The 26,040-nt window shown below is 41.7% G+C and overlaps 2 protein-coding genes across 3 annotated transcripts; both read right to left on the reverse strand.

Moving 5' to 3' along the window:
- Positions 1–685: 685 nt before the first annotated feature.
- LOC139576091 (guanine nucleotide-binding protein G(o) subunit alpha-like) lies at positions 686–11,105 on the reverse strand. Its single transcript, XM_071401748.1, has 8 exons — positions 10,634–11,105; positions 10,430–10,472; positions 6,111–6,252; positions 5,675–5,835; positions 5,041–5,169; positions 4,790–4,919; positions 4,542–4,695; positions 686–4,374 (listed from the first exon to the last, which is right to left on the reverse strand). The coding sequence occupies exons 1-8, from the start codon at positions 10,749–10,751 to the stop codon at positions 4,187–4,189; spliced, it is 1,065 nt and encodes a 354-aa protein (XP_071257849.1). The 5' UTR covers positions 10,752–11,105; the 3' UTR covers positions 686–4,186.
- A 2,462-nt stretch (positions 11,106–13,567) lies between these two features.
- Positions 13,568–25,887, reverse strand: LOC139576092 (tumor necrosis factor receptor type 1-associated DEATH domain protein). 2 transcript variants are annotated; one of them, XM_071401749.1, is made up of 6 exons: positions 25,791–25,887; positions 15,999–16,092; positions 15,531–15,681; positions 14,864–15,144; positions 14,548–14,695; positions 13,568–14,089 (listed from the first exon to the last, which is right to left on the reverse strand). In XM_071401749.1, the coding sequence occupies exons 2-6, from the start codon at positions 16,017–16,019 to the stop codon at positions 13,791–13,793; spliced, it is 900 nt and encodes a 299-aa protein (XP_071257850.1). In that variant the 5' UTR covers positions 16,020–16,092; positions 25,791–25,887; the 3' UTR covers positions 13,568–13,790. The 2 variants fall into 2 exon arrangements, with proteins under 2 accessions (XP_071257850.1, XP_071257851.1); XM_071401750.1 differs by lacking the exon at positions 25,791–25,887 and adding an exon at positions 19,944–19,962.
- Between the last annotated feature and the right edge of the window lie 153 nt (positions 25,888–26,040).

Below are 26,040 nucleotides of genomic sequence, written 5' to 3' on the forward strand. Positions count from 1 at the left end.
TACTCTCTGGTGAGAGTGGTGTGTCTATGTTTTCTGACACTGAAATGACCCAGTAATGAACATAGAATCCATCAAACTAACAGAACCAGGTTAGACGGCTGATCTAGACTCATCATTCAATATATAAATAACACATTTTAACTGATGACAAAGTCTAATCTAGAAGATAGACCACGATCTTAGAAAATGGAATTCTGTTGATAGCTGCTACTTTCCAATATTTCATGACATGATGTTCCATACATATGTAGATGGCAAAGTCTTAGGGCTAGATTCAATCCGATCTGCCATTTTTGGCCATGCACCTTTAAAGGCAATGTTTTCGTGGAGACCGCATTCACTGTAAACGCTGTATATGTCGGCTCAATCGGAAATTATCTTTAAATGTCAATGGCGCTATAACGCAGATCGGATTGAATCTAGGCCTTATGCTCTCATGAGGCATAGAAGACCTGTTTTCAGGCTGAAATATACCCCTGGACACTTCTGGTAGATCTGAGAGGATTAGACATGTATGGAGGAAAATCCACCGATCCAACCATAAGAGTCAATGGAGCTATTACCATATTGCACCCATCCGATCATTTCAGATCAATGAGCATATGAGAAGAGCTTTGGGTTGATTTCAAACTAAGCACTGGGAGAAAGACAGAGGTGAAAAAGATACTCAATATGGCCGCGGGAATAGTTAGGAAAAGTGTGGCTTTAATGTAAACACAACATTCGATTGGCTCAGCACAAACATTCCACATGAGAGAGCAACCAATAAACTACGGAGGAGGAAGGGGTGCAGAACAAAAGCATTCACAGTAAAAAAAAAAAGAAATCTGGTATAATCATATATATACAGTACGATGTTCAAGGTGAAAATGGAAAGGGGGATTGAGAGAAATGAGGAACGACACGTGATAGAGAGAGTATAGAGGGATAGGATGCATCTTCAGGTGCACAGGTGAATGAGTGGAGAGCAGTACTTTTCCTCTGTGAAAAGAGAGAACGTGACAGCCGGGGTTTGACTGGCCTGCTCAGGGTTAAGAGGTCAGGGGATAGGGGTTAGGGTTAACCCAAACTCCCCACTGAGAGACTGCTGCTGAATTCCAACTCTACCCCAGCCCCTGCCGCTTGGACATGTCTGTAGATCTAAAACGATTGTGTATATATATATATATAAGCAATTTGGCAAAAATACCACCCCCTCTATCAGAAGAGAAGGTGACACAATTACCATATTGTCTAACCCATTCACCTCCATGTACTATATTTAGTACAATATCAAAATGTGCCACTGAACAAATTCTATTTGGTGTAAATGCATTACATTTGGTGATAACATAGTTAGTACAAGTGTCTAGACAGGCCACATTGACGTTTTAAGATTGTCATTATCTATCATACCTCCAAAATTGGGATTTTGTGACAATAATAATCATTAAAATGACTTCAGCATATGTATTTTGAAATACATTTCAGAATTATATATTTTAAAAGCATAAAGTATTGTTCTTTGACCCGTTTAAGCCCAAATATGCCAAATAGATTATTCAACTCGTTGTTTGTGAACTACAGCCATTTCTGTATCGTACTATATTTAGTCTTTGGGCACATGGGGTTACTGTATTTTACACATTACACAAATCATGTCATGTTCAAATGATCAGATCTTAATCATTTTTGGTATATAGATTGTCCGGACCAATATAAATATGAAAATATCGAAAGAAATCCACTCACTCTCTCACACACACACCTCTAGAGTACATGCAGTATTTGCAAATCCAATGGAGACTGCAGAGAGAAACATTTTACAACATGTTCTCTCTTTCTCAGATCTTAAACATGTTCAGATCATAATAATGTTTGCTATATAGATTCTCTAGACCAATATATGAATACAAAAACAATATGTAAAGAAATCCACACCCTCTCACACAGACAACCCTAGAGTATATGCAGTATAAGCAAATTCAATGGAGTAATTTTATCACACACACACATACCACAGACATACACACACACAGGTGTGCATTGATGTCTGTGGTGTGTATACACAGGCGTGTGCTTGTGAGAGAGGGAGAGAAAGAGGGAGAATGCTGTAGCAGGCCTCACTCGCCATTGACTTACATTTGATTTGCTTATGCTGTATAATATACTATAGGAGTGTGTATGGATTTCTTTAGATATTGTTTTTATATTTATATATTGGTCCAGACAATCTATATAGCAAAAATGATTAAGATGTGAACATGTTTAAGATCTGAGAAAGAGGGACAATGCTGTAAAATCACTCACTCTCCAGTCTCTATTGACTTGCATTTGATGGGCTTATACTGCATGCACTCTAGGGGTGTGTGTGTGTGTGTGTGTGTGGATTTCTTTAGGTATTGTTTTCATATATTTATATATTGGTCCGGACAATCTATATGTCAAAAATGTAAAAGATCTGATAAATTGAACATGTATTTACAGGACTTGATTAATGAAATGTGTGAAAACCAGTAACCCCATGTGTCCAAAGACTAAATATAGTACAATATCAAAAACTCACATTGTAGACAAACTCTGTGGCCGATGTAAAAAAAATCTGATTTGTCCATCAGTAAACTCAGAGAACATGTGAACTAAAGGATATTATACATTTCCGTTATGGACATGAAAAGGTTAAACCAATCAAATCCTTTCAAATCTACAGGAATGCCTAGAGGGGGTAGTATGAATGGATTTGGAATTCAGCATGCTTGCTCACAAGGGTCATCCTGAGCTAAGCACTGTGTGGCTTATCTAATCTACAAATTACCTCAACTTCCAAATAACTGAGCATTCACATATTAATGGTTTATTACATAAAGAGCACCTAGGAAGACCCTTTTGAACAAGCAGAGAGACTGGTCAGTGGTCTGTGGCTGTCCTCTCCTAAAACTACAAATCTTTAAGGACTAGTGAGTTAAAACATCACAGTGGAAACCTATCCAGTCCTTTCATCTCAGTGATAAATGATAAGTGAGAGGAGACCAGGAGACAACCATATGATACATCACTGACCAGTGGACTTGAGTGTGCAAGTCTAAAACGATAACCTATTCCCCATATGATGTGCTACTTTTGAAGAAGTAGTACACTACATGGGAGGTGACATTTGAGACGGTCCATCCGAGCAGCTCTAGACCCTCTGAGACTGAGACAGGAAGTGGTGTTCCACTGGTCTGACAGGAGAGGAAATAAATATGTGGCACGGGATTCTAGGAGGTAGGAGGAAGCATGGAGGGCATGAAGTTGAAATAAAATCCATAAATAATTTGATGATAATAAAGCGTACGCGTCCCTTCAATTACATTATATTGTAAAGATAGTGTGAAAGTGATCAATGATCTCTAATTCTATTCCCCTATCTGTCATGCTCAGAAGGTTGGCACTGATATCACACTTTCCCGACACAGATATATCATTGGCTGACAGGCATTTCATCACACTGCAGGAGACCAATGGCAGAGCCTGCCACACAAACAGAACCGCCCCCCCTTCTGGATGTTTGAAAGAGAGAGGAATAAAACAGAGCAGAAGGAGCTCATGTAGAGCAGCCCTGTGTGAGTCTAACAGAGAGGGGGGTTCTATCCAACGCTGGACAGAACCCCCACTACGAGCCCCAGCCACCAGTACCTCCCCTATTACATCATCACCTAGAGCACAACATCACCTCTGCAAACGGAGCACCAAGGGGTACATTCATTGGGGCTCAATGTTCTGGATGTTGCAGATAGAGATGTTATGTATAGAACTGACACAAATCTCTATCACAAGGAAAAGAGGACCTTCTCCGCTCTATGCATAACATTTCTATCTAATTTGTTGCGAAACATGGCACGAAAACAGAATATACCCCTTGGACCGTCCCTTTTCTGATTCACATCTTACAGTTGTTCATACAATCAACAACAAAACATGAAAGACATTCAGTAGGAAACACATGTTGATAACAAATAAACAAAAGAGGGGTGGTGGAATTCTGAAATTAAAAAAAGGAATAGAGGAACAGAACATGGCAAAGAATCCGTCGTGGTGTCTGGCGGCAGCTCTTTGGGTCCCTTTGGACGTGTAGATTTACATAATTATGCCTTTTAATATCATCAAAATTATTATTATTATTAACCACCTCACGCCCTCCAATGCAACCTCTGTGCAGGGCTAGGCCTCAGTATAAGCCACACCCCCTCAGGTTGTTGGCGATGATGATGTCAGTGACTGCGTCAAACACTACCTGGATGTTTCCTGTGTCAGTGGCACAGGTCAGGTGACAGTAGATCTCCTTGTTGGGCGAACGGCTCTTACTCTCAAATTGCACCTGAATGTATGCGGTAGCATCATCATAAGTGTTAGCACCTATGGGGGGATTGGGAGGAAAGGTGGGTGAGGGCGAGAGAGAGGAGAAAGAAGAGTGGGAGAGGAAGAGAGATACAGCGCCAGAGAGTGAGAGAGACTTACGACCATCTGTTCTGCATATGTGTCTGTCTGAGTTTGTGTATATGCAGACTGGAGGGAAGTCTTACCTGTATATTCAGGGAAACAGATACTCAGTGGTGACTTCTTAATCTTCTCCTCGAACAGATCCTTCTTGTTGAGGAAGAGGATGATGGAGGTGTCGATGAAGAACTTGTTGTTACAGATAGAGTCGAAGAGCATGAGGGACTCGTGCATGCGATTCTGCAGAAAATACCAAATAAGACAGATGAGATGCATGTTTGAGAATATGTGTGGTGTGTTTGTGAGTAGTATGAAGTGTGTGTGAAGTACTTACAGTGGTTTCATCCTCATGCAGAACCTGATCATAGCCACTTAGCGCCACACAGAAGATAATGGCCGTCACATCCTCAAAGCAGTGGATCCACTTCTTTCTCTCTGACCTCTGACCTCCAACATCAAACAGCCTGAAAGAAACATAAGAGTTATAAACGTACCATAACATACACTACAAATATGCTACAAACAAATATACTGGACTGGTTGTGTACTGTATGTGTAAATCTATGTGTGTGTGGTGGGTCTAACCTAAAGTGCAGGTTTTTGAAGGTGAAATGGGTCTCCACGATGCCAGTGGTCTTGACTCGGGTTCTCAGGATGTCCTGCTCGGTGGGCTGGTAGTCAGCAGCACCAATGCGGTCTAAACTGTCCAGGTAGCTAATGAGAGAAAGAAGGAAGGAGAGGGGGAAATGGGGGAAAAGGTACCATCTAAAACATAAAAGGGTTCTTCGGCTGGCCTCATAGGAAAACCCTTTGAAGAACCCTTTTTGGTTGCAGGTAAAACCCTTTTGGTTCCATGTAGAACCCTTTCCACAGAGGGCTCTACATGGAACCCAAAAGTGTTCTACCTGGAACCAAAAAGGGTTTTCCTATGGGGACAGCCGAAGAACACTTTTGGAACCCTTTTTTCTAAGAGTGTAGAGCTTCAAAAATACAGTGCGAAGACTAACCTTTGCACTGTAAAGACTAACCACTTCAAAGACTAACCTTTGCACTGTGTTACTGTTCAAGAACAGGTAGCTAAATCCAATTTTCAGTTTATGTGAGTATGTTATGTAAGTGGAACTTTCTCACAAATCTCTCAATGACGTCAAAGCATGAATTGTGCTTAATTTCAAGTTTCATGCATTCTGATATGTTTGGTCCCTTAGTGTGTACTCACTAGGCAGCGGAATCATTGAGCTGGTACTCCCTGGCCCTGTTGAAACACTCCTGGGTCCCGGCATCGGCCCACAGACGCTTCATAGCTGTCAGCAGCTCTGCTGAGTAGGGCTCTGTGTCCTCCATACGAGTGACCACATCACACACCAGCTTAGCATCCGCCTGGACACAAACATACATAAGATATTATGTACAAAAGATATGTGTAAGCACACACGTACACAAGCACACATACACAAACAAAAACACATGCATAGATTTATTAAGACACATATGAGCTGAAGACTGTATAGCTGAATTCCTGGATGTATACCACCATACCCCACTGGAATCCTCATTGAGGTCTGCTTTGCAGTGCACTTTGAAGTAAGGTTTTGAAAGGGCCATTGGTTGTACACTATGATGAACCCTACCCTGTGCAGGGAGCATGTACCCACCTTTCTGTCCTTGTCTGCGTACTCGATGCCCAGAGAGTCCATAGCTCGGAGGACGGCAGCCAAACTCTGGATGGTGTTGCTGTAGACCACAGGCTTATACTGCTTCACATCATCCCCAGAAAAGCCATCCTCATGGATAATCCTGCATACACACACACACACATCAGAACACATACAAAATAACACACACACACGTACTGTACGTACGCTAAGTGTGCATGCATGAGCGCACACACACAAACATTCACACTTCAGTGAACCCACATTTTAGCAGACGCTTTAGTGTATGTGCATGTGTGCGCGCGTGCATGTGACCAAGAACAGGGTTGTCTCTGAGCTCTGAGTATCAAGCAGTGCTGCTCCTTAGCACACACCCAAATACACGCAGCACATCACTGGCTGCCACCCCTCTTCTCTTTTCTTCTTGCTTTCACACACAAACACTCACTCACACCTCAGCAGAATCAGCAGCAGCCAATATAGCCACTTTAGGTTTCAGATTTGTAATGACAAAGGTGGTCTGTACATTTAAACCACTCTTAACAACATTGACGTGAAATGCTCTGATATTGAGGATCGGATTATAAATCCATTACACCAGCCTAGACTGTAATAAACTTCAGAAGTATACCATTGACTTCAAAAGGTGCATAATCCATAGGTATGAAGATCTTATTCTTACAAAGTAAGGTGGTTCACACATTACATAACACATTTTTCAATTACCTTTTCTTAGATGTTTTTATTTTCACAGATGTTCAAGCTGTATAGCCTTCCTCAGTATGTGCCTTTCTTAAATGTGTGTGTACCACTTTGCCAGTCTGTACTAGTACACTATGATCAAGTTCTATTAAAACATTCTTGTTTTTTAATAATTAAGGTGTTGGTTTTAAATAATACAGATTGCTGTATACCATTATCAATTTACCTTGCTACATACAAACACACAAACAGACTTTTTTCGAATTTGGCACACAGAAAAATGAGTCCATGATTAACTTGGTCAAAGAAAATGGTGTAACCGGTGTGAAATGGCTAGCTAGTTAGCGGGGTGCACGCTAATAGCATTTCAATCGGTGACGTCACACGCTCTGAGACCTTGAAGTAGTTGTTCCCCTTGTGGGCTTTTGTGGAGCGATGGGTAACGATTCTTCGTGGGAGGCAGTTGTTGATGTGTGCAGAGGGTCCCTGGTGCGAGCCCAGGTAGGGGCGAGGAGAGGGACGGAAGCTACACTGTTACAATGGCACCGATTGGCCTGTAGGTGACGCTGTTATAAGCAGTGTCACTTAAACCCTCAAATCCGCCGCCCGTTTGACATCAACACTTGAAACTTTGCATGTAGGTGTCTTTACGCAAGCTGAACAAATTTGCCATAAGGTCCTTCGGATAGATTTTCTTCCATCTTGGAAATTTGTGAAAACCTTTTAAAAAAGTACTCTTGCGTTTCCTTAGTTTGAGAAAACCTAAGGGATTGGTTAAGTGATGGCTGAATTATCAATAAATCCACTTCACAATGACCTATCCGTTTGAAACTTTTATAGTCAGCAAAGACATTAACATGATGAACCATGTTGCATTGAGATCTTAAAAAAAAGAAGGAAACTATTAACAATTCACTTTTTTGACTATGTAATGCTAATGCTTAAAATAATCCCCCCAAAAATCTTCTCATGGACTAAAAGTCAAATTCACTCCAAATGTGGTTTTTGGACTCACAATAGTCCCTACCGGGTTTGAGAAAATAACACTGATGAATTCAAAGATGGCCACCTGTAGATGCATACTGGCACATACACTAAAATGCTAAAATATGCTAAAACATACTTCAAATATCTTCTATTTATGAACCATAGGACCAAATGACACCAAATTTGAAATGTAGGCCCATAGTACTTGCTTTAACTTAGTTTGAGAAAAGATCAAAAGATGGCCGAGTTATTGACAAATCAAAAATCTGTTTTTATTTGTGTATTTAAACTACTGTAAATCCACAATGATCTTGTGTCCTTTCTGTCATCCTGAGAACCCAGTTCATTGCTGCTCGCAGCTACACTACATGGCCAAAAGTATGTGGACATCCCTTCAAATGAGTGGATTCAGCTATTTCAGCCACACCCATTGCTGACAGGTGTATAAAATCGAACACACTGCCATGCAATCTCCATAGACAAACATTGCCAATAGATTGGCCCGTACTGAAGAGCTCAGTGACTTTCTACAGGGCACCGTCATAGGATGCCACCTTTCCAACAAGTCAGTTTCGTCAAATTTCCTCTGCCCTGGTCAACTGTAAGTGCTGTTATTGTGAAGTGGAAACGTCTAGGAGCAACAACGGTTCAGCCGCGAAGTGGTAGGCCTCGCAACCTCACAGAATGGGACCGCCGAGTGCTGAAGCGCATAACGCGTAAAAATCATCTGTCCTCGGTTGCAACACTCACTACTGAGTTCCAAACTGCCTCTGGAAGCAACGTCAGCACAATAACTGTTTGTCATGAGCTTCATGAAATGGGTTTCCATGGGCGAGCAGCCGCACACAAGCCTAAGATCACCATGTGCAATGCCAAGCATTGGCATTACAGTGGTGTAAAGCTCACCGACATTGGACTCTGGAGCAGTGGAAACGCGTTCTCTGGAGAGATAAAACACTCTTCACCATTTGGCAGAACGCTACCTGCCCCAATGCATAGTGCCAACTGTAAAGATTGGTGGAGGAGGAATAATGGTCTGGGGCTGTTTTTCATAGTTCGGGCTAGGCCCCTTAGTACCAGTGAAGGAAAATCTTAACGCTACAGCATACAATGACATTCTAGACAATTCAGTGGTTCCAACTTTGTGGCAATAGTTTGGGGAAGGTATTTTCCTGTTTCAGCATGATAATGCCCCAATGCACAAAGCTAGGTCCATACATAAATGGTTTGTTCAGATCAGTGTGGAAGAACTTGACTGGCCTGCACAGAGCCCTGACCTCAACCCCTCCTTTGGGATGAATTGGAACGCCGACTGCGAGCCAGGCCTAATCGCCCAACCTCACTAATGCTCGTGGCTGAATGGAAGCAAGTCAACGCAGCAATGTTCCAACATAGTGGAAAGCCTTCCCAGAATAGTGGAGGCTGTTACAGCAGCAAAGGGGGGGACCAACTCCATATTAATGCCCATGATTTTTGAATGAGATATTTATTATTATTATTATTACACTCCTTTGTAAAACATGATAGGGTATCTCAAGGGGTTTATCGTGTCAATAAAATTCTAGCAAATAAACGTATGGATGTAAGCACATCCACACACACACCATTATCAATATACATACATACAAAAGTACACAAATGCACACACATGTGTACACACACAAGGAGCCAATGCTAGCTCAGCTCCAGGATCAGTTTTCCCTTTCCCGATCCTGGCATTATGTAATATAACCAATGTAACATATGTAGTTCACAACAGAAGCCGCTCCTGAGCGATGCTTTTGGGTAACTGTCTGTGCCGCTAGGAAGAAGCCCCAGGATAATTAAATATGGAGAGAGTGCTAGAATGGAAGGAAACAGAGTGGAGTAGAGGGAGTGTGTGTGATGGAAAAAGCAGGGTGTGTGTGGGGCAGATGAGTGTGTGCTGAGGTACAGTGAATGCACTGAACCCAACATTTTTTAAATTGTGGATTTTTGAGAGGATGTCTGCATAGCAACAGTCATGTTTTATTATGTGCATGAAAATATTATATAATGTGCTTTTCCGGTTGGGCCCTGGATATAGAGGTCTTCTTTAAAGAATAAATCTAGTAACAGGGTTTAGAAAAAGAACAGTGATTTAGATGAGAGAGTGGTTTAGACGAGAAAGGGAAAGGTTTAGATGAGGTTTTAGATGCCATATTTTCTGAGTAAATCCGCTTTATAGGCAAAGTACTCTCAGCGATATCAGGCACTTAAGGCCATTAAGATTAAAGCAGAGATATTTGCTAATGGAGCTGTAGTGTAGTGACCACACTAATACACACATACACACACATTGGCTGCACACAAACACACACACACACACAGTCACAAACACCCATGTATTCGCCCTCCCTCTTTTTCGATAGACACATGAAAAACCTCTGGGTAAATTTCAGCACCATATCAGTGGACAGCACCCCTGCGGCCTGCTACTGACCGTGAGCACCGCCTCCGATTACCGTCTACAGGAGGTGCTCGAATCACTGGCAGAGGTACGGCCTCTGAGGAAACATGGCGGAGCTAGAGGCTCAGCCTCACTATGGGCAGGGGAGGCGCAATCTCAGGCCTCGTCAAAGACGCCTATGTCAGAAAAAAACAGCACTTACTTCATCTGTTTGACGATGGTGCTTTTGCCCGATTCTCCTCCCCCTAAAGGGAATAGAGAGCAGAGTGAGAGTCGGTTGTCTTTAGGGTGACATGACATCAGGACCACGGAGAGCGCTTGCCGCCCCAGCCCGGCTCTCTGCAATCTACATCAACATCAACCGAACTGTGCAGAACGGGCAGCCCCGTTATAAACGGTGTCTTACCAAGCAGTAGCAGTTTCACCTCCTTTGCGGCAGTGACTCCATCATCCTTCAGATTTTTCTCGATGGCTTTGCTCCTGTCCAGAGCAGCGCGCTCCTCAGCGCTGAGAGTACATCCCATGTCTAGAGACGAATGAACAATCCCTTCTTCTCCTCTATTCCGCCCTGTCCCTCGCCGACTCAATTTGTATGTTTGTCTCTCGCTCTCGCTCGTTCAGTCTGCTACAGCATGAGGCCCGGATTGAGGGCAAATGAAGCCGGGTCCGAACAGGGTTTTTTCTCCGTGCCTCTATGGATTGCGCTCCGTCCCTCTTGGAGCGGGGGGTGGGGTCGTTGTATTCGAGCCTCGGGGCTGAGGGGTCTCTATAGGGCGGCACTGATGACAGCGAGCGCGAGCGATCTCATCGTTCAATCTCTTCACAATAACCGACAGAGAGAGGAGGGGAAGGGAGGCAGTGTGCGCGAGACTCACCTAGCGCAGACAATCTCGTTGACGTCAGAGCCAAGGCAAGCGCTAATCGTCGGATGCGACCACATTCAAAGGGGGATTTTATAGACACATTTTGCTTTCGTGGAATAATTTCGCTTAATATACAATGTATAATATGCCTTTTTATTATACAAGGGGCGTGGTCTCGCACGATACTGGAAGTGGGCTATTCTTGTCTTCCGTGTCCTTATAAATAGACTGTGTATACTCCACTAGGAGTGGGTAAACATTAGCCTATAACGTTAGCCATTTTATATTTGACATTTTAGTCATTTAGCAGACACTCTTATCCAGAGCGATTTACAGGAGCAATTAGGGTTAAGGGCCTAGCTCATGTAATGTCAACAGCAACAATAGGCTACACAAGGTAGTACAACACAATATCATTACATTTCAATTGTATTAATTATTAATCTAGCAATTGCTTTTATCCTGTGTGTGTGTGTTATTTTTCTTGCATGTATGTATAATGAGTGTGTGTGCGTGTGTTTATGTCTGCAGTGCAGTATGTGTAAAAGTGAATGTGTGTGTATCTGTGTGTCTCTGTGTCTGTGTCTCTGTGTGTAACTCTATGTGTGTATGTGTGTGCACATTAAAAGCTTCTAATCCACATGCGGAAAAAGTGGAGTGGTAAGGTGTGAGGGTTTTTACAATGGACTATACTGACACCAAAAGCCTGAATTACCATTTAAACCTACAGCAAAAACCTTCGCCAGGTCAATCCTATAGCCTTCATACACTATGCCCCAAGCTCTTACCATAATGCAACAGGACATACAGTGAGCTCCAAAAGTATTGGAACAGTGACACATGTTTTGTTTTTTTGGCTCTGTACAGTACTCCAGCACTTTGGAATTATACAATGACTATGAGGTTAAGGTGTCAGCTTTAATTTGAGGGTATTTTCATCCATATCGGGTGAACCGTTCGGTTGAGAAATAATCCCATATTCCAAGCACGCAATGATTACATTAAACTTGTGACTCTAGAAAACTTGCTGGATGCATTTGCTGTTTGTTTTGGTTGTGTATCAGATTATTTTGTGCCCAATAGAAATTCATGGTAAATAATGTATTGTGTCATTTTGGAGTCATTTTTATTGTATATAATAGAATGTTTCTAAACATTTCTACATTAATGTGGATGCTACCATGATTACGGATTGTCCTTAATAAATCGTAAATAATGATGACTGAGAAAGTTACAGACGCACAAATGTCACACCCCACCCAAAATGCTAACCTCCCCTGTCATTGAAATGCTGAGAGGTTGTGCATGTCTTGGGGTTATGATATTTGTGCCTCTGTAACTTTCTCAGTCATCATTATTCACAATTTATTACACACTATGTGTGTATGCACACACATACACACATAGTTTCACACACACACACATAGAGACACAGACACAGTGACATACACAGATTCACTTTTACAAATACTGCACTGCAGGCATAAACATACACACACACACACACTCACCAATGCATACATGTAAGCAACATAAGACACACAAATGCATCCAACAAGTTTGTAGTCACAAGCTTGATGTAATCATTGTGTGCTAGGAATATGGGACCTATACTAAACTTTTGACTACTTTAATACACGTAAGTGAATTTGTCCCAATCATTTTGGTCCCCTAAAATTAAAGCTGACAGTTTGCACTTTAGGTTTAACCTACATCCAAAGTGCTGGAGAACAGAGCCACAACAACACAAAATGTGTCACAGTGTGTGTGTGGGCTCGTATTACTATCCTCGTGGCTACCGAAAATCCCCAAAAGTCCCCACAAGGATAGCAAAACAAGGAAAATTCTCCCTTGTGGTAATATCTCCCAGGTCCCCATGAGGACAAAGGCTGTTTTAAACGTAGGGGTTAGGTTTAGGGTTACAATTAGGGTTAGAATTTAGGTTTAGGGGTTAGGGAAAATAGGATTTTGAATGGAAATACATTTTAGGTCTCCACAAGGATCGTAAAACATTTACTATATGTGTGTGTACGTGGATTAGACAATGCCCATTTCCCAAAGTTGACACATCTTTTTTACCTGGGTGGTATTTCCATAGACTGTAGGGTATTTCAGAAAGCAGGATCAAAGGGTTTCCTAAAGATTCTACGTAATCCATAGTAAAAAGTTTTATCAGGATATTGGATTGTGGAAGTGAAATACAACTTTCAACGTGAATGAAAGCAATGGGCAATTCATTTTTAGAAATCCAACACTTTCTTTGGAATTCAGAAAACAAATATTCCACAATCCCATTGCAAATTGTTCAATATCAATCTAGGTTATTGGTAGAATGATCAAATACATCAATGGTCCAGTCTGTGGTGGAGAAAAGGTGTTGGGTTTAAAGCGGAAGAAGAAAAGGCTCGCAGTGATTTCAGTTTGCTCTCCAACCAGAGACAACAATGACGTGACATAGCAATTATGAGAACTATTGGTTTTGTAACACAAGACATTTTTACTCAAATAAAAAAAACATACAATCAAGCTCACAGACACGAAGCTCACACAGAACTGACACATGGTAGCACCTAGGTAAGTTAGTGCATACACGTTTGCGCTCACACAAACAATGCCACCCACACGTTACCACTCTTTCACACAGACACAGATGCACACACACAGACCAACACACACCCCCAGACAGTGTGACAGACAGTGTCACTCCCGGGCCTGGATGTCCAAAATGTTCTCAGCCAGGCTGGTGAGCTTGCTGTCTTCCAGTGCTCTGACCAGCCGGCCCAGTCGTGCCGCCCTCCCCTCCGCCTGGATGAAGCGGCTCAGCAGCTGATAGGCCTGCTCGTACAGCCCCTCCCTCTCATACTCGTAGGCCAAGTTGTCTATGGCCGGCCCCTTCAGCGCACGGCAGTTCTTGCCCAAGGCCCGCCCCACTTTCCTCCAGTCCCGCCCAATGCCGTTGGAGAACCGCTGCAGGTCCCCCGCCGCCAGCATGCGGTCCTCTGATAGGTCAGGAGACAGAGTGGGAGAGGTTGTTAGAGACATGTATCCAGAGTCTATATATGTTTCTGCATGTAAGACGTGGTGTAAGTAAGTAAAATACAACAGCAATCTTCCAGCTACTGGCCCTCCTCTCCTATCTCTAGGCTACCCTGCCGTCCCGGGTTTAGTAGATGACCCATAATGAGTGTCCTCTATACCAGAGATTGGGCAAGCTATAATGGTCCTCTTCCTCAAAGGACCACTTAGATTAAAACTAGCACTTGAGCCGACTAAAAGTGTCATCAAACTATTTCAGGCACAGGTCAATAACCTTCCATAGACCAGTGGTGGTCTACTGACCGAGAGGTGAGAAACACTCTTCTATGCCAGTGTATGAATGTAGAGGACCCAGGGGACAGCTCCCCGCTGAACCCCCACTGATGATAAGAAGCAGCCATGGAAGCCAGAGCCAACTCACCAAACACCCTCTTCTGGAACAGGAAACAGTTGCTGGGCACGGGGGGCTCTTCCTGTGTGAGGGTGGGTGGCTGGGGGATATGACCCAAGGCCTGGCTCTGCAGCTGCTGGTCCAGCTCAGCAATCTCATCATCCCGTAGGCGCTCCGGCTGACAGGAAGTGACATCAACTTTTAGAACACCTCATAGTGAGTCATAAGGCACAGCAGAGCACCTGTCAGGTATAGATTGGTGAAGTATTGCTTGTGATCTGTTAATCATATATTACCAGTAACAACACCACTATATATTGATTATAACCGGTATATAGTATATTACCTGTGACTTGTGGATGTGCTGCAGACAGAGCTCCAGGTCGTCCAGACAAAAGTCCAAAGTGTGTGTCCCGGCTTTGAGCTGGGTTTCCAAGGCAAGCTCCTGTGGGATGTTGAGGAGGCGGCAGGCGTGCTGGGAGAGGGACTGTTGTACGGCACCGGAGCCATAGCTCTGCAGGAACCTGCGGCACGCCGCCACATCCACAAACTTCACCTCCACACCCAGCAGAGGATCTGCATCGTGCAGCTTCAGGATCTCGTACCCCTCCAGCCCCCCAGCTGAGTCTGGGACACAGGCCAGGTAAGGTCAAAGGTTAGAGGTAACCATAGCGAATCACTGGCACAATTGTAACATTTTTCACTGTGACCATAAAATAAATATAACCTGACTGTCTCCCTCCACTACTCTGGTCCAGGCAGAGCTCTGAGCTCAACCGTGTTATGACTTCCTAAAAGATCTCCCAGCGTTTATCTGACAGCAGTCTTTCATAAGCTTTTAACTATATTCATCCCCTCAGTAGATAAGCAGGTCACACTGCAACACCAGCCCTTTTTCACTCCCCATGACCACCAAGCTAAGCCTTTCTTTCTATCAATAATACATCTGCCTCACCCAATGCTCAGCATGCTCCCTACGCTAGCTGGAGACCGGATGGCCTGATGTGGCTCACCTGTGAGTGTCAGCTTGAGGACTTTGAAGACGCTGAACTTGCCCTGCTGGTCTTTGTAGAGAGAGAGCAGGTTCACTGCGGGACAGGAGCGCAGGAAGAGAACCGCACATCCTGTCCACGGGCCAACCTCCACACTCAGTGCCACCATTTTCTAACATATCATATGGTACAACATCCCATACAAGATTAAAGTTCATAATGTCTCTGCTCTGTATGCTACTATTCAGACATTATGCTGAATTTTGTACAGCACAGGAGCTTGTACTTACAGCTACATTCTTACATACACAGTACACACACACTCCCCACTTGACATTATCGCACGCACGCGCACTAACAGAAACAGACATGCATGTTGTCCTATAAATAGTTAATGGGAACTGTCTCTGTCCCTGCCTCGTTCCCCTTTTCCCTCTCATACATATCACACCTCCTCTCTCCTGCCTCTCTCAACTAAACATACAGTACCTTTTCATCCATTATGTCCATTGTTTGAGCATTCCCGTCATCTGACCTCAGCTGTCACAAGCTTCTTCTGTGTTCCCTTCAAGCCTCTTCCTTCCTGCAGAGATAGAACAGATATATTACTCAGGCAATCAACAGTCTGAGTTCAAAGGCCAAGACACATCAATCAAATCCATCCTGGTATTAAAAAGAGTCAGGATCCAGATGCAGTCACAATACAATGCAACCCCTCACGTTATATTATCTCACTCCACTATTCTTATCTTATCCCCTATATGTCATTACATGAATTTACTATTTAATGTCCCTTTACTACCCAGGGGCGTTTCTAGGATTTGAAGACATTAGGGGCTTAGCCCAAAGCCAGTAGGGGGGTCCAGGGGCATTATCCCCCAGCAAAAATCTAAGGAATTTCAACAGCTAAATGCATTAATTTGGTGCACTTTGAGATTAATATTGAGAGATTAGAACATTGAGAGAATATATATTTTTCTGGTAACTTGCACCTTCCCACCTGCCACAGGGTCTCTCTACTCTGGAACACATACATCTACAGTGTATTGCAAAAACCACTAAGACAAAACTGACTAAAGTCCCACAGTACCCAAACACCTTTTCTTTCTATCTCTCTCTCTCTCTCTCTCTCTCTCTCTCACTCTCACACACACACACACACACACACACACACACACACACACACACACACACACACACACACACACACACACACACACACACACACACACACACACACACACACAGTGCATTCATTAGAATCCATAGGGAAGCTTTAAGTGATAGTCTACTGTGTGCTCACCCCTCCTCTAGCTCTCTCCATCACTTTCTATGTGTCGTCTGTTGCTGTCTCTTAGTATTCTATGTTGCTGTCTTTTGTCTACCCTCCTCTCTTATCCTGTCCTGGTTGTAAAAGGTGTTAAAGTAAACAATTATTTTAATAGTAATTTCACAGGACTTTTCACCTTACCTGCAAATTCTTTGTAAGCCATGTTTTATTTTTTCACTGTCTGTATTTCACTTCTTATAATTTGTGCAAATAAATAAAACAAATTAGATTCTTTAGAGCAGCTTGAAGTGATACAGTCTACTGTGTGCTCAATCCACCTGCCCTCTTCTGTTACTTTCTATGTCTCTTGTCTGTTGCTGTCTGTGTCTTGTTTGTTACCATCTCCCTTGTCTATCCTCTTCTGTTATGGCCTGTTCTGTTCTTCTGGTGTCTCTCTTCATCATATCCTATTCTTCTGTTGCTGTCTCTGTGTCTTGTCTGGTGTCTCTCTGCACCATCTACTTTTCTGTTGCTGTCTCTGTGTCTTGTTTGGTGTGTTTCTTTAGTTTTGCAATCCAAAACGGTCAAGGGGATACTGTTGTAGCTTAACTTGTTTTGGGCCTGTGACCAGGTCACCTAAATCATCCTCTTCCCTACCATTTGCCACTGGCTGCTGCTGTTCTAATTGCTCCACTGGCCTGCTATTCTCATCTGTCGTCCTCCTCCTATCTGAAAGGTAGCAAGGTGCAGCATGTCATTAGTTCGTTTTGAAGGGCGACTGCACTTCCTGATTTGGCCTTGTTTTAGATTTGGTTCAATAAGAAATGCTAGCGGCCATGACTGAATTCAAATGTGAGTTGCTTTTGGGGTGTGGTTTGATGTGGGTGTATCGTGTGTATGTTCACAGGTGGAAAGAATTAGCCAAATTATATTGCCAATTAGCTTGATCCGGCTGGTGTGTGACCTGACTTTGGATAGCCTATCTCCGGGGCTAGTTATGGACAGTAAATAAATGACACAACGTAAATGAGAGAATATTTTCATGCCTAAAATCTAAAACAAGACCTTTTAGTATTCTCGTGGAATGCTTTTAACATTTGTATTTGAATTTCTATAATTTATAGTTGGTTTGAGGTTTTTAAGTCATTGAAATTTGGAGCTATTGGAATTTTAACATATTGTCCCATGTACATTGTGTAATTTACAGAGCCATATCCAAAGTCAAACTGAATTTACCACAGGCATTATGATCGGGTCGCATGCAGGTGCACTCAGAATAGATTTTTACTTGTGTCCTGCCAGCTGTGGGCAGGATTGAAACAAACCCAACCTTAATTTACATTGTGATGCAGTCACAACCACAAGTCTCACAAAACTCAGTTTTGGACAAGACTGACTTTATGACCAAAATTATCCTATTTACATTTGTAGTTCATTTTGACAGTAGAGTAAATGTTTCTGACTCATATATTCTTATGGGCAGTTGCTATTTAAAGTTAGTTTAAAGTTATGACCGGGCAACTGTAAATAAAAATTCAAGTGTCCGCATAACAGCACAGCACAACACAACTCCAAACATAACAGATAAGAAACTACATAGCCCATAGGCCAGGGATGGGCAACTCCAGTCCTCGGGGGCTGGAGTGGTGTCACACTTTCACCCCATCCCAGGCAAACACAGCTGATTAAATAGTTACATAGCCTATATGGAAATAACAGACATGAGGCAAGCATTTTTACCTGTGGAATGGAATAGGTTATAAGACTTCTTCATTTCATTTAGACAGTTCTATCACCTCATCATTGCTTATCTTAAACAAGATGAAATATAATGTTGTAGTAAAGTTCAGCTTCAGTTCACAGGGAGGCACTGTGTCACGTTCAGAAGATATGGGGCGCGTTTCAGTTGTAAGGCTAAAGCAAACAACTGTAGACTAAAGTCGAGGAGTGAAGTTGGGAGATGTGCATCTGCAACAGCCGTAAGTCGGACACTAATGTGGTTTTCCAACCGCAAGCCTCAGATCAACATGGCTGTGTTGCCATTGTTTATAAAAGTTTTTCTTTATAATGTCAAAATAAACATAACGCCAATCCCCATATTACAAACTCACAAACTGAAATCATATAGTGTGTATAGTATAGTATATATAGTATGTATAGTATAGTATGTAAAGTGTGTAAGGTATAGTATATGTATAGTGTGTATAGTATAGTATGTATAGTATGTATAGCATGTATAGTATATATAGTGCGTATAGTATAGTATGTATAGTGTGTATACTATAGCATGTATTGTATGTGTAACCGATGTGAAATGGCTAGCTAGGTAGCGGTGGTGCGCGCTAGCAGCCTTTCAGTCGGTGACGTCACTTGCTCTGAAACCTTGAAGTAGTGGTTCCCCTTGCTCTGCAAGGGCCGCGGCCTTTGTGGAGCGATGGGTAACGATGCTTCGTGGGTGACTGTTGTTGATGTGTGCAGAGGGTCCCTGGTTCGCGCGAGGGGACGGACTAAAGTTATACTGTTACATATGTATAGTTAGGAACAGGCAGTTAGGAAAGCAAAGGCTAGCTTTTTCAAACATAAATTTGCATCCTGTAGCACAAACTCCAAAAAGTTCTGGGACACTGTAAAGTCCATGGAGAAAAAGAGCACCTCCTCCCAGCTGCCCACTGCACTGAGGCTAGGAAATACTGTCACCACCGATAAATCTACGAAAATCGAAAATTTCAATAAGCATTTTTCTACGGCTGGCCATGCTTTCCACCTGGCTTCCCCTAGCCCGGTCAACAGCTCAGCACCCCCCACAGCAACTTGCCCAAGCCTCCCCCACTTCTCCTTCACCCAAATCCAGATAGCTGATGTTCTGAAAGAGATGCAAAATCTGGACCCCTACAAATCAGCTGGGCTAGACAATCTGTACACTCTCTTTCTAAAATTATCCGTCGCAATTGAAGCAACCCCTATTACTAGCCTGTCCAACCTCTCTTTCGTATCGTCTGAGATCCCCAAAGATTGGAAAAATGCCGCGGTCATCCCCCCCACAAAGGGGGAGACACTCTAGACCCAAACTGTTACAGACCTATATCTATCCTACCCTGTCTTTCTAAAGTCTTCGAAAGCCAAGTTAACAAACAGATTACAGACCATTTTGAATCCCACCGTACCTTCTCTGCTATGCAATCTGGTTTCCGAGCTGGTCACGGGTGAACCTCAGACACGCTCAAGGTCCTAAACAATATCATAACCGCCATCAATAAAAGATAATACTGTGCAGCCGTCTTCATCGACGTGGCCAAGGCTTTCGACTCTGTCAATCACCATATTCTTATCAGCAGACTCAATAGCCTTGGTTTCTCAAATGACTGTCTCGCCTGTTTCACCAACTACTTCTCAGATAGAGTTCAGTGTGTCAAATTGGAGGGCCTGTTGTCCGGACCTCTGGCAGTCTCTATGGGGGTGCCACAGGGTTCAATTCTCGGGCCGACTCTCTTCTCTGTATACATCAGTGATGTCGCTCTTGCTGCTGGTGATTCTCTGATCCATCTCTACGCAGACGACACCATTCTGTATACTTCTGGCCCTTCATTGGACACCGTGTTAACAAACCTCCAGACGAGCTTCAATGCCATACAGCACTCCTTCCGTGGCCTCCAACTGCTCTGAAATGCAAGTAAAACTAAATGCATGCTCTTCAACCAATTGCTGCCCGCACCCGCCCGCCCGTCTAGCATCACTACTCTGGACGGTTCTGACTTAGAATATGTGGACAACTACGAATACCTGGTGTCTGGTTAGACTGTAAACTCTCCTTCCAGACTCACTTTAAGCATCTCCAATCCAAAATTAAATCTAGAATCAGCTTCCTATTTCGCAACAAAGCATCCTTCACTCATGCTGCCAAACATACCCTCGTAAAATGCCTGACCTCAACCTAACCCCTATCTCTGGTTAGACTTCTTTCAATGTGACTTGGGTCTGGTTTAGGGTCAAGTAAATGCTTGATGTGCTAGACCTGGGAGAGGGATAAATAAAGGGAAAAGAGTATCTGAGCTGGATTATGCCCATATCCTCATTTTATACTATTCATATTTTTTTGATTTAACCTTTATTTAACTAGGTAAGTCATTAAAGAACAAATTATTATTTACAATGATGGCCTACCGCGGCCAAGCCTAAACCCGGACGACGCTGGGCCAATTGTGTGCCACCCTATGGGACTCCCAATCACAGGTGGTTGTGATTCAGCCTGGAATCGAACCAGGGTCTGTAGTGACGCCTCTAGCACTGTGATGCAGTGCCTTAGACCGCTGCGCCACTCGGGAGCCCAAAGGAATACATATAAAAATCTAACTAACGCGTCTATATCTTAGCCTACAATTCAGGGTTTCGAATTTGGCCTGTGGGTGATTTTATTTGGCCCAAGTTTTCTGAGAAAAATATTTATATTTTTAAACTGTGTAACTCTATTGGGGAAGATAAAAGACTATAAAATCACCAGGAAATCTCAAAGTGATTTTCATTTAGGAAATCTGTTCCCAAGTATTCCCACGCATAAATAGAGGCACATACAGTGCCTTCAGAAAGTATTCATACCCCTTGACTTATTTCACATTTTGTTTCGTTACAGCCTGAATTCAAAAATGATTAAAATAAATGTTTTCTTACCCATCTACACACAATACCCCATAATGACAAAGTGAAAACATCTTTTAAGACATTTTAGTATATTTATTGAAAATGAAATACAGAAATATCATATTTACATAAGTATTCACACCCTTGAGTCAATACATTAGAATCACCTTTGGCAGCAATTACAGCTGTGAGTCTTTCTGGGTAAGTCTCTAAGAGTTATTATTTTTGTTATTCTTCAAGGTCTGTCAAGTTGGTTGTTGATCATTGCTAGACAGACATTTTCAAGTCTTGCCATATATTTTCAAGCCGATTTAAGTCAAAACTGTAACTAGGCCACTCAGGAACATTCAATGTCATCTTGGTAAGCAACTCCAGTGTATATTTGGCCTTGTGTTTTAGGTTATTGTCCTGCTGAAAGGTACATTCGTCTCCCAGTATCTGTTGGAAAGCAGACTGAACCAGGTTTTCCTCTAGGATTTTGCCTTTGCTTAGCTCCATTCTGTTTCTTTTTATCCTAAAAAACTCCCTAGTCCTTACCCATAATATGATGCAGCCACCACCATGCTTGAAAATATGAAGATTGGTATGCATGTTTTGGAATATTTTTTATTCTGTACAGGCATCCTTCTTTTCACTCTGCTATTTAGGCTTATATTGTGGCGTAACTACAATGTTGTTGATCCATCCTCAGTTTTCTCCTATAACAGCCATTAAACTGTGTAACTCTTTGAAAGTTACCATTGTGGCCTCATGGTGAAATCCCCTGAACGGTTTCCTTCTTCTACGGCAACTGAGTTAGGAAGGACGCCTGTATCTTTGTTGTGACTGGGTGTATTGATACACAATCCAAAGTGTAATTAATAACTTCACCATGTTCAAAGGGATATTCAATGTCTGCATTTTTTATTTTGACCTATCTCTCAACCAATAGGTGCCCTTCTTTGCGAGGCATTGGAAAACCTCCCTGCCTTTGTGGTTGAATTAGTGTTTGAAATTATGGGGTATTGTGTGTAGATTGCTGAAAAAAGTATAATATTTAATCAATTTTAGAATAAGGCTGTAACGTAACAAAATGTGGAAAAATTCAAGGGGTCTGAATACTTTCCCAAGGCACCATATGTGTGGGGTACAGAGATTAGGTAGTCATTCAAAAATCATGTTAAATTATTATTGCACACAGAGTGAGTCCATGCAACTTACTGTGACTTGTTATGCACATTTTTACTCTTAAACTTATTAAGGCTTGCCATAACAAAAGGGGTTGAATACACAAAATCCAAATTTAATACATTTTGAATTCATGCTGTAATACAACAAAATGTAGAATAAATCAAGGGGGTGTGAATACTCTCTGGAGGCACGGTATGTGATCGTTTCTTAATGTAATCAAGGTTTGAAATTATTGTTTTTGTCAAATACTATGTTTGGGATTCTTGCTGTCAATTTGCAGTGTACAATTTATTTATAACTACGTTCCGGCCCCCCGACCATCCACTCAAGAAAAAATCGGTCCACGGCTGAATGTAATTGTGGACGCCTGGCCTACATGTAATCTTAAGCCATCATTATATTCATAGACCGGTAGTGTCATACATTACTAAAACTGAAAGTGTGCTGGATTAATTCACCAGATGTAGCCTAGAATACCATAGAGTGTATGAGGATTATGTCATCATGAAGAGTTTATTAATACAACATTTAACATCTACCACTGCAGCGTCAAAGACTAAAATCATCCTGCCAAGTGCCAACCAAAGGATTCCCTGGACATTGGGTCAATTCAGCGAATGCCCTTCTTTTGATTAGGATGAAAACGAGAAATCAGTCTACAAGGTACAGACTGCCAAACAAGTCGAAATGGTCGGTTTCATTTTTTGTAGTGAATACTTATATTGTAGTCTATAGAGAGCAATAGTAATGATTCATTGGGCAAAGCTTACGAGAAAATTTCGTTTTAGTATTATTTTTTAGATAAACGCAGAAAATAAGGCCTGTGGTAAACACAGGCTTAGAAGATTTTATACGTTTTATTCTATGAGATAATCTCACTTTTTGTGAATTTTGAATCATGTACATTATAAACAAATACATTCATAAAGGTCATGTTAACTGACGAATAAATCAAATCTAATTTTATTGGTCACATACACATGGTTATCAGATGTTAATGCGAGTGTAGCAAAATGCGTGTGCTTGTAGTTCCAACAGTGCAGAAATATCTAACAAGTAATCTAACTATTCCCAACAACTACCTAATACCCAAATTTAACAAGGTATCTAACAATTCCCCAACAACTACCTAATACACACAAATCCAAAGGGGTGAATGACAATATGTACATATAAGTATATAGAACAAAATATATAAGTTCTCTTAAGCCTGTGTTACCTCAGACCTTATTTTTGGTGTTTATTATTACAAACTGGTAAGCTCTATGACGGGTTAGACTAATGATTTAAATATACACTAGATGCCTGACAGGGGGGCGCTGTTTTGAAGATACAAATATTTTGGAATATTTTATAACGCATTTATTTGTTTTTGCCACGTTAATTCTATTACAGACACCTTAATGCATACTTTTGAATCATATTATGTGAGCTAAGCATACAAATAAAAAATGAAAATATTTAAAAACATTTTCCTTAAAGTATAATTTTAGGTGTATAATATGTCACTGTCCCCACTGCAACAAAACACTTAAATACATGAAATTTTGTCCTTGAAAGATTTAAATGAAATACTGAAGAATTCTATTCATAACTATGGAACTACTGCTTTTCTGGAGAGTGCCAATATGGCTTCAAAGTCTTTCATTGGCCAATACATAGCATCAGCAATCCAGGGTTTATATAAATCATTGGTTTAGACTACTGAGTCTACAAGACAGGTAGCACTGTGTGGTATGCAGTTCTGTGAAAACTCGAGTCCCGTGAGTCACATGTACATGATGACAGGAATTTCACTACATTCTCTCCTGCTATGAGGCAAGAATATGACACAGCAGACTGGTCTCGTAGACTAGACGTAACATAGTAAATGTAAATCTAGGTCACACAAATCAATATGATATGTTACGTTTGGTATAGTGAAAGAGATGGAGACCCGCACACTGTCGAAAAAAGGAATAAATCCAAAACGGAGGCTTGAATGCAAAATAAAGACGTTTATTAGAACATCATGGTTCCCAAATAAATTAAAGGTATATTTACACTGAGAATGGCTTAGGCCGAAACTTTTGTGTTTTGTTTTCCCTTTTCATTTATGCACTTACTTGCACTATGAATAACCTCAACCAAGAAAAAATTAAGGAGGGTGGTTGGTCGGGGTGGATGGGTGGGAATATAATGTGAATGTGTTCGAATCTCGTCACGGACTACTTTAGCATTTTAGCTAATTAGTAACTTCCCCTAAACTTAACACTTTTAGCGAACCCTTCCCCTAACATAACTCTTCCCTAACCCCTTAACCTAACTTTCAACCTTAACACCTAGAGCTAGCTAATGTTAAACACTTAATCTATTGTGTAACATATATGTTTTGGAAATTCAGAACATATTGTACCAATCACAATTTGTAACATATTGTAACGACCCTGAGTTTATAAGCGTGGATATCGACTCTGCTGCTTGAGCATGCTTTTGTGGCACAGTCAATAGCGCGCTGGACTTCGGGCTAGAAGGTCGAGGGTTTTGGAAATTCAGAACATATTGTACCAATCACAATTTGTAACATATTGTAACGACCCTGAGTTTATAAGCGTGGATATCGACTCTGCTGCTTGAGCATGCTTTTGTGGCACAGTCAATAGCGCGCTGGACTTCGGGCTAGAAGGTCGAGGGTTTGAGACCTGCGCCCTGCCTGTTTCATTACAATATGGTACAAATTTAAATTTGTAATATGTCATATTAATAGTAATTTGTAACATATCATACGAAATGGATGATGGACATCCACAAATGAATACTTCCCATACGAAATGTAACATGTCATACTAAATTAATGAAATGTCTAGCGTTAACGTACAGAATAATACGAAATGCTCTGAGACCACGTTGGACACAGTGCGGTTCAGACTTTTAGGAAATTAGAAAAGTAGACCTACTTTATAGTAAATTAAGCTGCACCAAACACCGCCTATTGACCTTCAATAATAAAAAGAACTAGTGGTGAAGTTTTAATCATACATTGAAGTTGTTACAAAACAGTAGCCTAATCAACAATAGAAAGGAATCATGGCAACTTGACTACATTTTCTTTCATGATTGATGTACTGTTATGCATTTGTTTACTGTCATTTGTGGCATTAACTGTTGTATAGACTATAATTTCGTTTTGGGTTTAAAGTAAAATCATAATTGTATTGTTAACTTACCTTAAAAGAAAAAAACGTTGTAAGGACGGCAACACGACCTGACCACAGGAAAACACACAGATACAGTAATAATTTCCCGACAGGCAATTGGTTACAGGGAAACCTGAGGCACTGTGATTGGTGAGAAAGAACATGCCGCTTCCCTATTGGTTAGAATCACGTATCGTTACAGGAAGGAAGTAGTTGACTGTTTTTGTTGCTTGACTGGAAGGAAATATTTGTCGGAACTTATCCTTTACTGCTGTAGCCA

The sequence above is a fragment of the Salvelinus alpinus genome, chromosome 5 (genome assembly GCF_045679555.1).
Source record: "Salvelinus alpinus chromosome 5, SLU_Salpinus.1, whole genome shotgun sequence".
Taxonomy (NCBI): domain Eukaryota; kingdom Metazoa; phylum Chordata; class Actinopteri; order Salmoniformes; family Salmonidae; genus Salvelinus; species Salvelinus alpinus.